The following is a 12538-nucleotide window of genomic DNA, read 5'->3' on the forward strand; positions in this document are numbered from 1 at the left end:
GAGACTGCAAATTTGAGATAGAATATTACAGACAACACAAAAGTATTTATTGAAAATAATTACAAATATAAAAATAGTAGACTATATATCTTTATCAATAATTATTAATATTTAGAATAATGGTTGATTGGGTAAATCAATAATTATCACATAAAATTGAAACATTTTATGAAGAGAACAATATATTTGCAGTTACTTTTAAAAAAGGATACTACATTTGTAATTATTTTTCATGAAGATACAAAATTTACATAGTTTGGGAAATGGAAGGAGTAATAATAATCATAAAAATAAAAATAAATTTTAACTTAAACTTTTACATACATATTTTAAAATTAAGATAAATTAAAAGGGGCAATTGCTCCTTCTTCATTCTTGGCTCCAAACTATGGCCCTGCAAAGTCAGCTTAAATATTAAAAATATTACTTTGGGTTGGAAATTTATTTATATATAAAATTATATGATCGGCTAACCTCACAGTTTAGAGATAATGAGATCCCATTGAAGCTGGCTGCTCCAATAGTGTAGCTTTCTTCTAAAAATATATGAACAAAAAATGCATGAGGAAGGAGAGATTTTTGCTTTGTTAGAATTAGGGTATTAAATTTTCATATACATGTCGATATTTTTGTCGACATTTCTTATGTCTATAAGTTCGACATCGACGAGAGATGAATTGATATTTTTATAGTATTCTAAATAAAATTATAAAATATAAAAAATATTAACATAGTATCACTAAGATGGACATTAGTAATAATTTTTTTAACTTATTTAAAAAACGTGAAATATTTGTTTGTTATTTCAATCTTTTTACTTTTATTATTATTTCAAAAATATTCATTGATATCATCTGAGTGATATTTTTATAAAAGTGAGAATATATTCAATACTCTCATAACATCGACATATAAAATCTTGGTTAAAACTATAACTTTTTGCTATGTTTTGATTAAAAAAAAAGCAGTCATATGATCTCATTTGGGTTTGTATTTCTCAAATGGAACGCTTTGACTTAAGTTTAGGGAGAAAATCATTCTCCTGAAGGTGGTGAAGTGTATCGATTTTTCTCTTTACCTTAGGTTGGAATAAGTGCCGTAATTTTTACTTTATGATATAAGGATTTTGGTTTTACTATGTTTTAGTGTGCACTTAATGAATTATATGTATACATAGTGAAATTTGGGAGATGTGTTATCTAATGCATTGAACAAGGGACTTGATTTTTGGTGAAATTAATGTTTTAAGAGATTTTTGTCTTGCTTTTTTGTTAAATTTAGTGAGTAAACGTAGTAGGATAAAAATTTGAATAAGTATTGACATTATTACCCTCAATTATTTTTAATTTTAACTAAGTTTACCAATTATTACCCTCCCCAAGCAATCTTATGGTTGGATCGAAACTATTTTTGTAGGTATTAATTTTCTTTTGTTTACGAGTATAAGCATTTTTCCAACATTTTAAAAATAATAAAATATAACTTTGAGGCCGGCCGGCCGGCTCCGGAGCTGGCAAGCCAAGCCGAACCAGCCGCTAACTCCCCGGTTCAAAATCAACGCCGTCACCGTCAGCCGCTGCCAGCATGGCACATAGACTCTGTCAAAATAGACGTCATCTCCCACGTTCCCTCCGTTAAAAAATTAACGCCACTTTCTTCTTCTTCTTCATTCTTCATTCTTCATTCTTCATTCTTCCAAAAGAAAAAAAGAAAAACTTTTATTTTGTGTTCCACCAATTTTCCCGAGAAAATCTCAGAGACCCACAAATGATTCTAGCAAAGCGAGGTCACAGATTCTTCAAGTTCAGACTCCACTTTCTCTCCCGATCTTCCAATTTCACTTCATAAATCCTAACCCAACTTCAAAAGCTTCAATTTTTGTGTTTTTTCCATTCCATTTTCCTAGCAAGCAAACGACTTTTTTCAATAATTTCCTTTTTCTTTTCTGGGATTTTGGCTTTGAGACAGATGGTTTCAAAATATTACCACAATTTCTCACGTGGGGTTGTAGAAATGGCCTGGATTATGCTGTGTGTTAATTACTCGAGGCTCTTCTGGTTCTTGTTTGGATTTTTCTCAAACGAAAACTACCAAGGCAAACCTCGGATCATCTAGCAAAGCAATTACTTCTTTATGTTCTGTGTGTGAAAAATTAAATTAATACCGTTTTCTATACATAAATATATATTTGGTTTTGGTTTTGGAATTTGATTTTGGAAGAAGGACACAGAGAAGAGACAAAGAGAAGGTTCCGAGAATGGCACAGCAAATTGCCTATGTTGAGACAGATCCATCTGGTCGCTATGGAAGGGTAAGTTTTTCAAATCTTTGTTAAGCCCTACATTCTCTCTTTCTATATGTCAATTTTTGTCGCGGAGATTAAGGTTTTGTGAGAATTTTTGTTTTAAACTAGGTTGGATGGAGAAATAGAACCATCCGTTTTGATTAGTTTTTGGTCGATGGAGGCTCTTATTCTACTTATAGATCAGAAATAAGAGATGATGTTAAGTTAAACATAATTTAGTAGTTTAGGTACCATTTTGATAACTTCGTTCTAGTTTTGTTTTAAGAGATTAAAACAATTTCAGTAATTAAATTTTCATCCCTCGAAAATATATTTGAAATTTTAGTCCAATTTAAAAAGAAACAAATTTTTCAAATTGGACTTTAAATAGTGATTTATGAGAACTTTATTTAGTATTACAGTTCAATGTTGGAAATTAAAATCTAGTCTCTCGCCTTTGAGACTCAATATGCCAACTTCACAAATAATCCGAACAAGTTTGGTCATAAACTTTGAGTTGTGTCTAATAGATCATAAATTTCCATTTCGGTGTCTTATATAGGCTTAAAAATATCTAAAAAGTCTTTAAAATTTAAATTCTGTGTTCCTAAAAGTTTTAAAAATTGTCTAATATATACCTTAAGAATCTATTAGTCATATAAAACTTAAAACTCAGGGACATATTAGACTAAAAAATTCAAAGTTCAAATCTATTAGATACAACAATCATCGAAGGCTTAGAGACTTGCATTTTTTAATTTTTCGAGATGTATTAGACACAATCCTCAAATTTCAAAGACTAAACCTTATCATTTAGGTTAAAAAGCTATGTTTAATTTGTGCAGTTTAGAGAAATTCTAGGGAAAGGAGCCATGAAGACAGTATATAAAGCCTTTGACGAGGTTCTTGGAATAGAAGTGGCTTGGAACCAAGTCAAGCTCAAAGATGTGTTCCATTCCCCAGAAGAACTACAGCGCCTCTACTCAGAAGTTCATCTCCTCAAGAACCTCAACCACGACTCGATCATCCGATTCTACACGTCGTGGATCGACACTCATCGACGAACCTTCAACTTCATTACCGAGATGTTCACCTCCGGCACCCTTAGAGAGTATTGATCATAACAATGTGTGCTAAATCTTGATTTCACTTCTACTCCATTATTATTGTTGAGCTTATTGAGTAGCATTTGTGGGGATTCTATGATTAGGTACAGGCAGAAGTACCGAAAACTCGACATCGGTGCAGTCAAGAACTGGGCCCGCCAAATCCTACGCGGCCTCGCTTATCTTCATGGACACGATCCTCCCGTAATCCACAGGGACCTCAAGTGTGATAACATATTCATCAATGGCCATCTTGGGCAAGTTAAAATTGGTGATTTGGGACTCGCAGCCATCCTTCATGATTCCAAACACGCCCACAGCGTCATAGGTAAAATTCCAAACAAATATATGATATTGTCCACTTTAAACTTAGGCTCACGTGAATTTACTTTTAATTTATAGGTACACCAGAGTTTATGGCGCCAGAGTTGTATGATGAGGAATACAATGAACTTGTAGACGTTTATTCCTTTGGGATGTGTGTGATAGAAATGCTCACTTTGGAGTATCCTTATAGCGAGTGTTCTAACCCTGCTCAGATATACAAGAAAGTAACTTCGGTAAGTTTGTCCCCCGACTTTTGGGTTTGTGCTTATTTTAGTCTATGTACTTTTAAACGTTTCAAGCAGGCCGATCGTTGAAGTTTTAGAGTTGTGTTTATAATCTAGTCTATATACATTAAAGATTCTAATTATACGTCAAACTTTTAATGTCACGTTTCGTGGGTCCTTGCAATCTTTAAATAATTGTATCATTTAAACACACTAAGTTGATCGATGAAGTAAACGACATGAAGTTGTTAGATACAAAATTAAAAGTTTACGTCTCTCTTAGAAACTTTTTAAAGCATAAAGACTAGATCTAGAGTGAGGGTGGCTTTAAGATATATTGACTCAGCACATAATTGCCTTTGGTATGGCCCTAAATCTACTCTCTCAAATCCGCTATCTCTCACGGTTTATTAAATCCTTCGTTTAACATTCCTTTAGACCTATTAATTTTTTTCCCAAGTACAAGAACTAAATAGTTATATCGTAAAGTTTCAGGATCAAAACTTATAATTTAACGAAATTCAACAATGTACAATTGATTGATGATACACTAAATGAGCAGGGAAAATTGCCAAATGCATACTATCGGATTGAAGATTTGGAAGCACAAAAATTTGTGAGAAAATGCTTAGAGAATGTTTCAAAGAGGTTGCCTGCTACAGAGCTCTTGCTGCATCCATTTCTAGCTTCTGATGATGTTTCTCATGAGGAGGAGCTGCCTGCAACTCCACCTCTAATATCACATCCTCCCAAGGAAACAGCCATACCAGTGCCACGACGCACAGACATGACCATCTCGGGATCAATGAATCCCGAAGACGATACAGTTTTCCTAAAAGTTCGGATTAAAGTCAAGGGAGGTAAATATCACTAACTCTAATTGTACGCGTTTGCCTTTTTTCTTTTTCTTTTTTTTTTCAATTGGGTCTTTAACCATTTGAAAGTTTCAATTTCATCTTTGTTTGATATTATCACTTTGTCAGCTAATTCTAGCACAATATCATCATGTCAAAAATATAAGGTCTTAGTTGAAAAAAGAACTCTATATATCTCAGGACTAAAATTATTAATTTTTAGGGACAAAATCTAAACAAATATAAGATAATAGATATAGTTTAATTTTGCTTGAACCACACAATGCAACATGATAGCATGATAAATAATGCTAAAGATATATAGCGATGGAATGAAATTCACACTTTAAAAGATTAGAGATCATTTAAGGGGTTGGTTTCTAAATACATATATGTTTTTAATGTAATTAACTTGAACGTGATAGGTAATGCCAAGAACGTATACTTCACGTTCGACACTGTAAACGACATCGCAATCGATGTGGCGACCGAGATGGTAAAAGAGTTGGAAATCATTGATTGGGATCCATTGGAGATTGCTGTGATGATAAAGAAGGAAGTATCTAAATTGATCCCAAATTGGGAGGAATGGAACAACTTTATACCCAAAAACCACCATCAAGATAGCTTCAACTATGAAAATGAAGAAGAAGAAGATAATGTTACTCCAAATCCTTTCTACTCTTGCTCCTCTTATGCATCCTCCTCAAATTCTTTGCAAGGTTTCTACTCTTTATATGACAACCCTCGTCAATGGGGAGGAATGAATGATACCTCTGTTGCCTCTCAATGGTTTCAAGGTACGTACCCTTTATATTTATAAGTCGTCCTTTCTATTATACATGATTCTTCGTTTCAATTTTGGTTTATTTTATTTTGGTTCCTAAACTTTCAAAATGTCTATTTTATAAAAAAGTTTGCTTTTTTTTTTGGTACATCATGTGAGGGTATCATGTGAGGGTGGGGATCAAACTCACAATCTCTTGGTTGGATGTATATGTCAATTACTGTTGAGTGATGTTCGCTTTGACAAAAAAAAAAGACGATTACTTTTGGATTTTACCTTAGTTTTCTTTTAATTTAATTTAATTTTAGTTCCAGGGTTTTAATAAAATTGATAGCATGGTTTCAAGTTAATTAGCATGCTAATATGAGCGTTCATTGGTAGAGTATTCGAGAGCGACTATTAGGTGACTGAAAATTCAGAGACTATAATATACCTTTTCAAAGTTTATGAAAAAAAATGTTTAAGCAAAAAACCAAAGCGAGCATAGCTCAGCAATAATTGACAAATATCTTCCACCAAGAGGTTGTGAGTTCGATCCCCCACCCCACGTGTCAAAACAGACATTTTGAAAGTTCTGAATACCAAAATGAAACGGAGATAAGTTCATAGACCGTGAAGATTAATTTTTAGTACGTTTTCACTAACATAAAAAAAAACATATTTTGTTTCAGAACTATGAAAGAATGAGTGAGATATATCACTAAATTCTAATGTCTTGAGGTTGTTTATTAAATGCAGAGGATCATATCCTCATTGATGGTGATGCAAGTTCTAGCACCTCCATGAACTCCTTCAATGGCTCTAATATAAGCTTTTACTCAAACAATGAAGATCATGAAGAAGATGAATGTGACTCACATTTCAAAGGGAGAGAGCCTCATTGCATCTCAACAACCAAGCAACCTACAAGATTTTGCCCCACCATGGACCCAGATGCCCACCATTTGAGGCACAAGGATAATAACCTGTCGGACCGAGAATCCGAGGGACGATCTCGCTCAAATAGCTCACACCGACTTACGAGAACGAGATCAATGGTGGAGGGTCGGAGCCAGATGAAGTCCTTGGTAGAGATGTTGCTGAGGAAGCGACTGTTCAAGACGGTTGGAGCAGTTGAAAATATTGGGTACCACAAGCCATAGGGGTTTTTGGGGAATATATTTGTGGATAAATAAATGAAGGAAATCTTTTTGGCATTTTATTTGTTTTGAATTTGTAAAATGTGTGAAACAAAAAGCCTTATGGGACATTGAATAACAATTTTCTTTACTACATATTTTCACGAGTAAAATTTTATTTTTCGATATTCGTGAGTGTCCATATCAAATATATAGGATTCAATTATCGGGTGACCCTCCTCTCAATTTACCCTATTTGAAATAAAAGAAAGTTCTAAGAATGATTTTGTAGAAATAATTTTAATTTTTTTAAAATTTCATTTAGGACGAGAAATATTTATAAAAAAAGGCAAATGATACAATAATAGTCTACTATTTAGACTCTCCCTTTTAATATTTTTTTAGTACAATATGTGAGATAAAGGATCGAAATCATAACCTCTCTTGGAGATATATGCGTCAAATTAGTAATTTTACCTCAAAATTTTCGAAACCTAGCAGACTTCTACGATTATAATCTTGTAAAGGAAAACAACATTTAGAATTAATACTACTTCAAGTCATTCTATTTCAAGAGATAAAAAACCACTAATGTCATTAATTTGAAAAAAGAGACTTTGTAGAGTGACATATTGTCAAATTGAAAGTTAGTCTTGCTTTTATATATAGATTAAATAGCCATAACTCTAAAAGTTATGAATGGGAACTTGTAACTTTGTACATAATTTGCAATTGGCTTAAATTATTAATTTGGTTATTGTGATTTGAGTTTAATTTCAATTTGGTCCATATGATTTAGAAGTTTCACAATTTGCTCCCTATAGTTTGAGAAATGGGTAATTTAAAAAAATAAATAAATAATGAAAAAGCATGAATCCATAGTTAGGGAGAGGCAATGGCAAACACGAGAGAGAGAGAGAGACGTGCCCCCTACGCCATAAAATGGCCCACTCATGGCCCCTCCCTCCCTCCCCAATTTCCACACATAATATATATATATTTTACAAACCAAATTCACAAATACCGCCGCCGTCCGCCGTCGACCGTCCTCTTCCATGGCTCTCCTCCGCACGAAGAGTCGGTTGACGATTCCGGCACCGCCGCCGTCGCCGATCCCGACCGGCACCGGATCGCGCTCGGCGGCCAACGAGACCTTCAAGGAATTCCTCGAGACGAAGTCGATTCAACTCCCGCAACTCTCGCTGCCGGAATCTCGCTTCGTCTCCGGCGCCAATCCCTTGCCCGCGCTCCTCGATTACCGATTGCTCGCGTCTCCCGACGGCGACGCGGTGGCGCGGATGCTCCGTTCGGCCGGCGAGTTCGGCGCCTTTCGGATCGTTAATCACGGAATTTCCGGGGAGGAAATTTTGTCGGTGGTGAAGGACGCGAAATCTATTCTGGAAGATTCTTCTTCGGAGAGGAATGACGGAGCCCGGGCGGCGATTGTACAGGTCCGCCGTCGGAGACACGGCGGGGCGTCGGAACATTCGGTTGCGCGGGACGAGGCGTACCGGCACTTTAGGTAAACCCGAAACAACCCGATAACTTCGCGAGTTTCCGATTAGTTAGAAAATGGGCTGGGCTGAGCTGGACTTGGCTGTTTCTGGCCCAAATTAGGCCCACTTTCTATAGAAATAAGAGTATTTATTCAAACAAAAATAATATTTCATTAGATTAGTACTTAGTAGCGTAATTGAGTTGGTTTTCAGTGAATAAATTTACTTCAATTAATGAGAAAAATAAGTTTACTATTATATAATTATAGTTTATTTTTAATTAGTAAGTTCTTTTTTAAAACTTTCTAATTCTAAATCTTCACTTAATATCATTTTGATATAGTTTATTTCTCATATTTAAAAAAAAAAATTAACCTGTTGTGTTCAATATTTCTCTGAACTTTAAAAATTGTTAAGTAGATATGGTTTAAACTTTTCATCTTTTTAAGCATATTAAAAAAATTTAAAATTCAAAATACTTGTCCTAAAACAAAATTGAAAATATTTAAAGTATAGAAGTTTATTAAACTCAAAAATTAAAACCCATCGGATAACTATTTTAATTTTAGTTTCTATTTTTAAAAATTAAGCTTACAAACATTATTGTCAGTAGTGTGTTCCTTTGTTTTGTTTTGTTGCGTAGATTTTATAAATCTCCAAAAAATCTTCAAATATGATCGTACGTCATGGATATCAATGACAACTAATATTTTGACTATTTTTTCAACTGGGTTCGACTCGGCTCGGCTCGATTTGCAGCGGAGAGATGGAGAAGGTAGCCAGGAAAGTAGAGGGAATTGGAGAGAAATTGAGTGAGATTTTATCAGAAAGCATGGGGGAGGAATGGGGCGAAGATCAGAAGGTGAAGAAGAAGAGAGGAGAAAAAGAGGCAATTTTGAGCATTTTCAGATACAATAATAATCAGCAGAATCAATTTGATGATGGAGGAGAGAGAGAAAATGAAGAGAGAGAAAGTGATGAGAGTGTGATGATGAGCCTCCACATTCCAGCAGAGCACTGCCAATTCTCTGTCAATCCTCACACACAGGGCTCTTTCTGCTTTGATTCTGCTGCTGATACCATTGTTGTCACCATTGGCAAACAGCTCCAGGTAATTTTATCAATATCCATCCATTTCCTAATGATTTGTTCTTTTATAAAAAAATGTAAATTCCATAAGGTGTATCAATTTAGAAGTGCTACAATTTAGGTCTAGGATTCAAATTTGGATGAATATTTTGGTCCCTTCTCGAAAATAGGTTAAAAAATGCATTTGGTCAATGTACTTTTATTAAAGTAACGATTTAATCTCTAAACTTTTAATTGTAACGTTTTAGTTCCTATAGTTTCATATTGATAACAATTTAGTCCTTGTAACAATTTAATCTCTGTCACAAAAAACTCTCATCAAAATTAAGCACTAAATTGTTACGAACTTTAAACCTCAGGGACAAAACTATTACATAGTTAGATTTCAAGGACTAAATTATTACCAATTTGAAACTACATGAACTAAATTGTTACTTTTGGAAGTTGATGGACTAAATCATTACTCCAATTGAAGTACAGGGATAAAAAGTGTTTTTTAACCTTAAAAATACAATGAATAAAATGGACACTTCGAAAGTATAGATACTAAAATGTAAAAAAAAAAAAAAAAATGGAAGAAAATTTGCATAGATTTTTGAAGAAAAAATGGTTTGATAATGATTTGTGATGGTGGTGTAGGAATGGAGCATGGGAAAATTAAAAAGTGCAAGAAGTAAGATGATATTTGTACCAAATGGAAGCCAAAGCCCTTTCTCCATTGAGCTCAAAATTTCACACCCAAAATTACTCCATAATCCCCATTCCAATATCATCTCAATTTCTGACCAAATCTTCATTGCCCTTCTTCTTTTTTCCCTTTACCTTCTTTATACTTACACATCTTCATTATTTAAGGCCAAATGATCCTTTTAAATGAACCAAGGAAAAAAAAAAAAGAAAAAGGAATTGCCTCTCTTGTTTTTGCACCATTTGTGATTGATATTTTTATGCCAAGGTTTTTGTTTTTGGTATAGAATGATTGGTTTGTATAGAGATTGGTGTGACATTTGGCTTGCAAAAGTTGAAGGGTTATTATGGTATTTGTACTTTAAAATATATATATATATATATATATATATATATATATATATACACATTTGTTATTGAGTATATATCAAAATAAAAGTGTGGAATTGGGAATGATGTTTCTTTGTAAATTTGACTTTTGAATGTTGCATGCTCAAGACAGAATTGTGTGTTGGTATTGCCATTGCAATTTGATTCAATTTTTATGGATGCAACGACTTCTGGCCAAAATATTCAATTAAAGAAGCTTCAATTTTATTTTTTATTATTAGTATAGTCCATATTCTTGAATTAAGGGATGCAATCTCTAAAATGAAAATTTCAGTCTTTCTTTATATAATATGTAAATAAGGGCAAATTGATTAAATTTTATCCATTGAATTGTGTGACTAATAAACTCGGAAATTTTGAGAATAAGCTAAGTTTTAATCTAACCCACTTGAAATAGGTAGGTTTGGGCTTCAACTTGGGCCCAAAAGGAAGCTCATATTAGGGGAAGAACCAATCCAAATTAACAAAAATGGATAAATTAATAGATGAAATTGAAAAATAAAATCTTAAAATTTCAGATATTGCAATGATAGCTATTTACATAATCCATCTAATTTTGTTACGTTAGTTTTTTTATTTTTCCAACAAGCTCACAAATATGTTACCATATGATATTACAGTTATTGTTGCAGCCTCACTATTTAATAATTTTGCAATAAAATAGAGTGCACGTTGAGCCAACAGATGAAATAAGTAATTAAAAATATTTTACAATAATGAAATTTTAAGGTTTAAACTTTGTAATTAAAAATTTATGGGCACAATTGCAACAACATATAAAAATATTTTATATTGACCCAAAACTTCCCCACCACATTAGGGAATTAATTATTTAGAGTTAATGATTAAAATGTTGCTATAATATTAAACAACAAAGAATAAAGTCTTTTCATTTGTCAAATTAAACATATCTTATGGTTAAGATGTAACACTATGGGCTCCACATGAAATTTTTGATTAATCAGCATCTTGAATTTTGTTTCATTTGGAATAATTTTATTCTCTCGAATGAAGTAGGTTGTCCAAAAAAGCGAAAAAATATATTTAGAAGAGAATTTCTAAATCATATTCCAAATTATTTGTAATAATGCTAAAATTTATGTTCTAGGGACAACCCGATAGACTTGAGGTCGATTTAAAAATCTTAAGTCCAACTTTTTAATGGGCTTAATAATGTCTCTCAGGTCTAAGTTTTAAGGTGGATGCGGGTGTTATAAAAATAAATAAATAAATAAAATAATGTTAAAAATTTATAATAGTAATAATTAAAATAAGCTTTATAGACTACATTTATTCCTCCACCAAACTTCTTTAAGAAGAAGTATTAATCATAATCAATGATCAAGAACTTTCATTTACTTTATTTTTGTTTAAATAAAACGGACAAAAGAGGAGGATTCTATCTTGCTTTCTTTCTTTATTAAAAAGGTGAATTGATGACAATATTTGATTATTTAATACTCAAAAGAAGAAAAAAAAGGTATCAATGGCTTGGCAACAACTTCAATTGAGAAGCTACCCACACATAATGGAGGTGAATATACTAAATCATCTCTAATATTCTCGAAACTTTTAAATTTGGTCGTTAATTTTTTACAATATCATTTTTACCTTTAATAAATTATAATTGCGGACGGAGGGAATCAAACGATATATCAACATGGGATGGTAGTAAATATATTATCTACTGAGCTATTACTCGATTTATATTACAAAAAAATTGATGCATGATTAAGTTATTACTTTGTTAACATATTTGGAACATGGGCATTCAATTCTTATGATACTTTCGCACAAACCTAAATATGTTAATAAAATAATAATTTAACAACACGTTAGTCTTAACAATTAATAAATTTTAACATATTTTTCTATTGGAGCGGGATAAAATTAAGAATTTTAAAATACAAAACACAAAATTGAGAATTATTTTAAAATATTAAAATTAAAGCCATTTTGATATATTTAGCATTAAATTTATTCTATTTGTTTTTGTTTCGGCTAAAATATATAAATTTCATTCCACCCGATTATGAGTATATTTTATATTAGATTTGAGTTTCAATTTGAAACTTATTTGTTGGTTTTAAATAGCATCAACGGTAGATGTTTCTCACATTTTATAGTTGGGTTCTATCATCGGAGGTGAACTCAAGTAACTTGATTTTCGGCAAAG

The 12538-nt window shown here is 32.6% G+C and overlaps 2 protein-coding genes across 2 annotated transcripts; both read left to right on the forward strand.

The window, feature by feature from the left end:
- Window positions 1-1684: 1684 nt before the first annotated feature.
- LOC111013783 (putative serine/threonine-protein kinase WNK5) lies at window positions 1685-6856 on the forward strand. The gene is made up of 7 exons (XM_022288303.2): window positions 1685-2311; window positions 3130-3395; window positions 3495-3718; window positions 3793-3950; window positions 4504-4801; window positions 5221-5595; window positions 6321-6856. Exons 1-7 carry the CDS (start codon window positions 2258-2260, stop codon window positions 6722-6724), a joined length of 1779 nt encoding a protein of 592 aa, XP_022143995.1. The 5' UTR covers window positions 1685-2257; the 3' UTR covers window positions 6725-6856.
- An 821-nt stretch (window positions 6857-7677) lies between these two features.
- On the forward strand, window positions 7678-10428 carry LOC111013795 (2-oxoglutarate (2OG) and Fe(II)-dependent oxygenase superfamily protein). Its single transcript, XM_022288315.2, has 3 exons — window positions 7678-8222; window positions 8956-9307; window positions 9925-10428. The coding sequence occupies exons 1-3, from the start codon at window positions 7756-7758 to the stop codon at window positions 10147-10149; spliced, it is 1044 nt and encodes a 347-aa protein (XP_022144007.1). The 5' UTR covers window positions 7678-7755; the 3' UTR covers window positions 10150-10428.
- The last annotated feature ends 2110 nt before the right edge of the window (window positions 10429-12538 follow it).

Source organism: Momordica charantia, assembly GCF_013281855.1.
Source record: "Momordica charantia cultivar OHB3-1 chromosome 1 unlocalized genomic scaffold, Mcharantia_2.0 BLBB01000001.1, whole genome shotgun sequence".
NCBI classification, from domain to species: Eukaryota; Viridiplantae; Streptophyta; class Magnoliopsida; order Cucurbitales; family Cucurbitaceae; genus Momordica; species Momordica charantia.

Excerpts from the sequence above, each read along its gene's own strand:
- LOC111013783 (XM_022288303.2), top strand. The coding sequence starts at position 2,258 with ATGGCACAGCAAATTGCCTATGTTGAGACAGATCCATCTGGTCGCTAT. Across the intron at positions 3,396-3,494 it reads ACCTCCGGCACCCTTAGAGA|GTACAGGCAGAAGTACCGAA; the intron begins GTATTGATCATA and ends TTCTATGATTAG. Across the intron at positions 5,596-6,320 it reads TGCCTCTCAATGGTTTCAAG|AGGATCATATCCTCATTGAT; the intron begins GTACGTACCCTT and ends TATTAAATGCAG.
- LOC111013795 (XM_022288315.2), top strand. The coding sequence starts at position 7,756 with ATGGCTCTCCTCCGCACGAAGAGTCGGTTGACGATTCCGGCACCGCCG. Across the intron at positions 8,223-8,955 it reads GAGGCGTACCGGCACTTTAG|CGGAGAGATGGAGAAGGTAG; the intron begins GTAAACCCGAAA and ends CTCGATTTGCAG. Across the intron at positions 9,308-9,924 it reads CCATTGGCAAACAGCTCCAG|GAATGGAGCATGGGAAAATT; the intron begins GTAATTTTATCA and ends ATGGTGGTGTAG.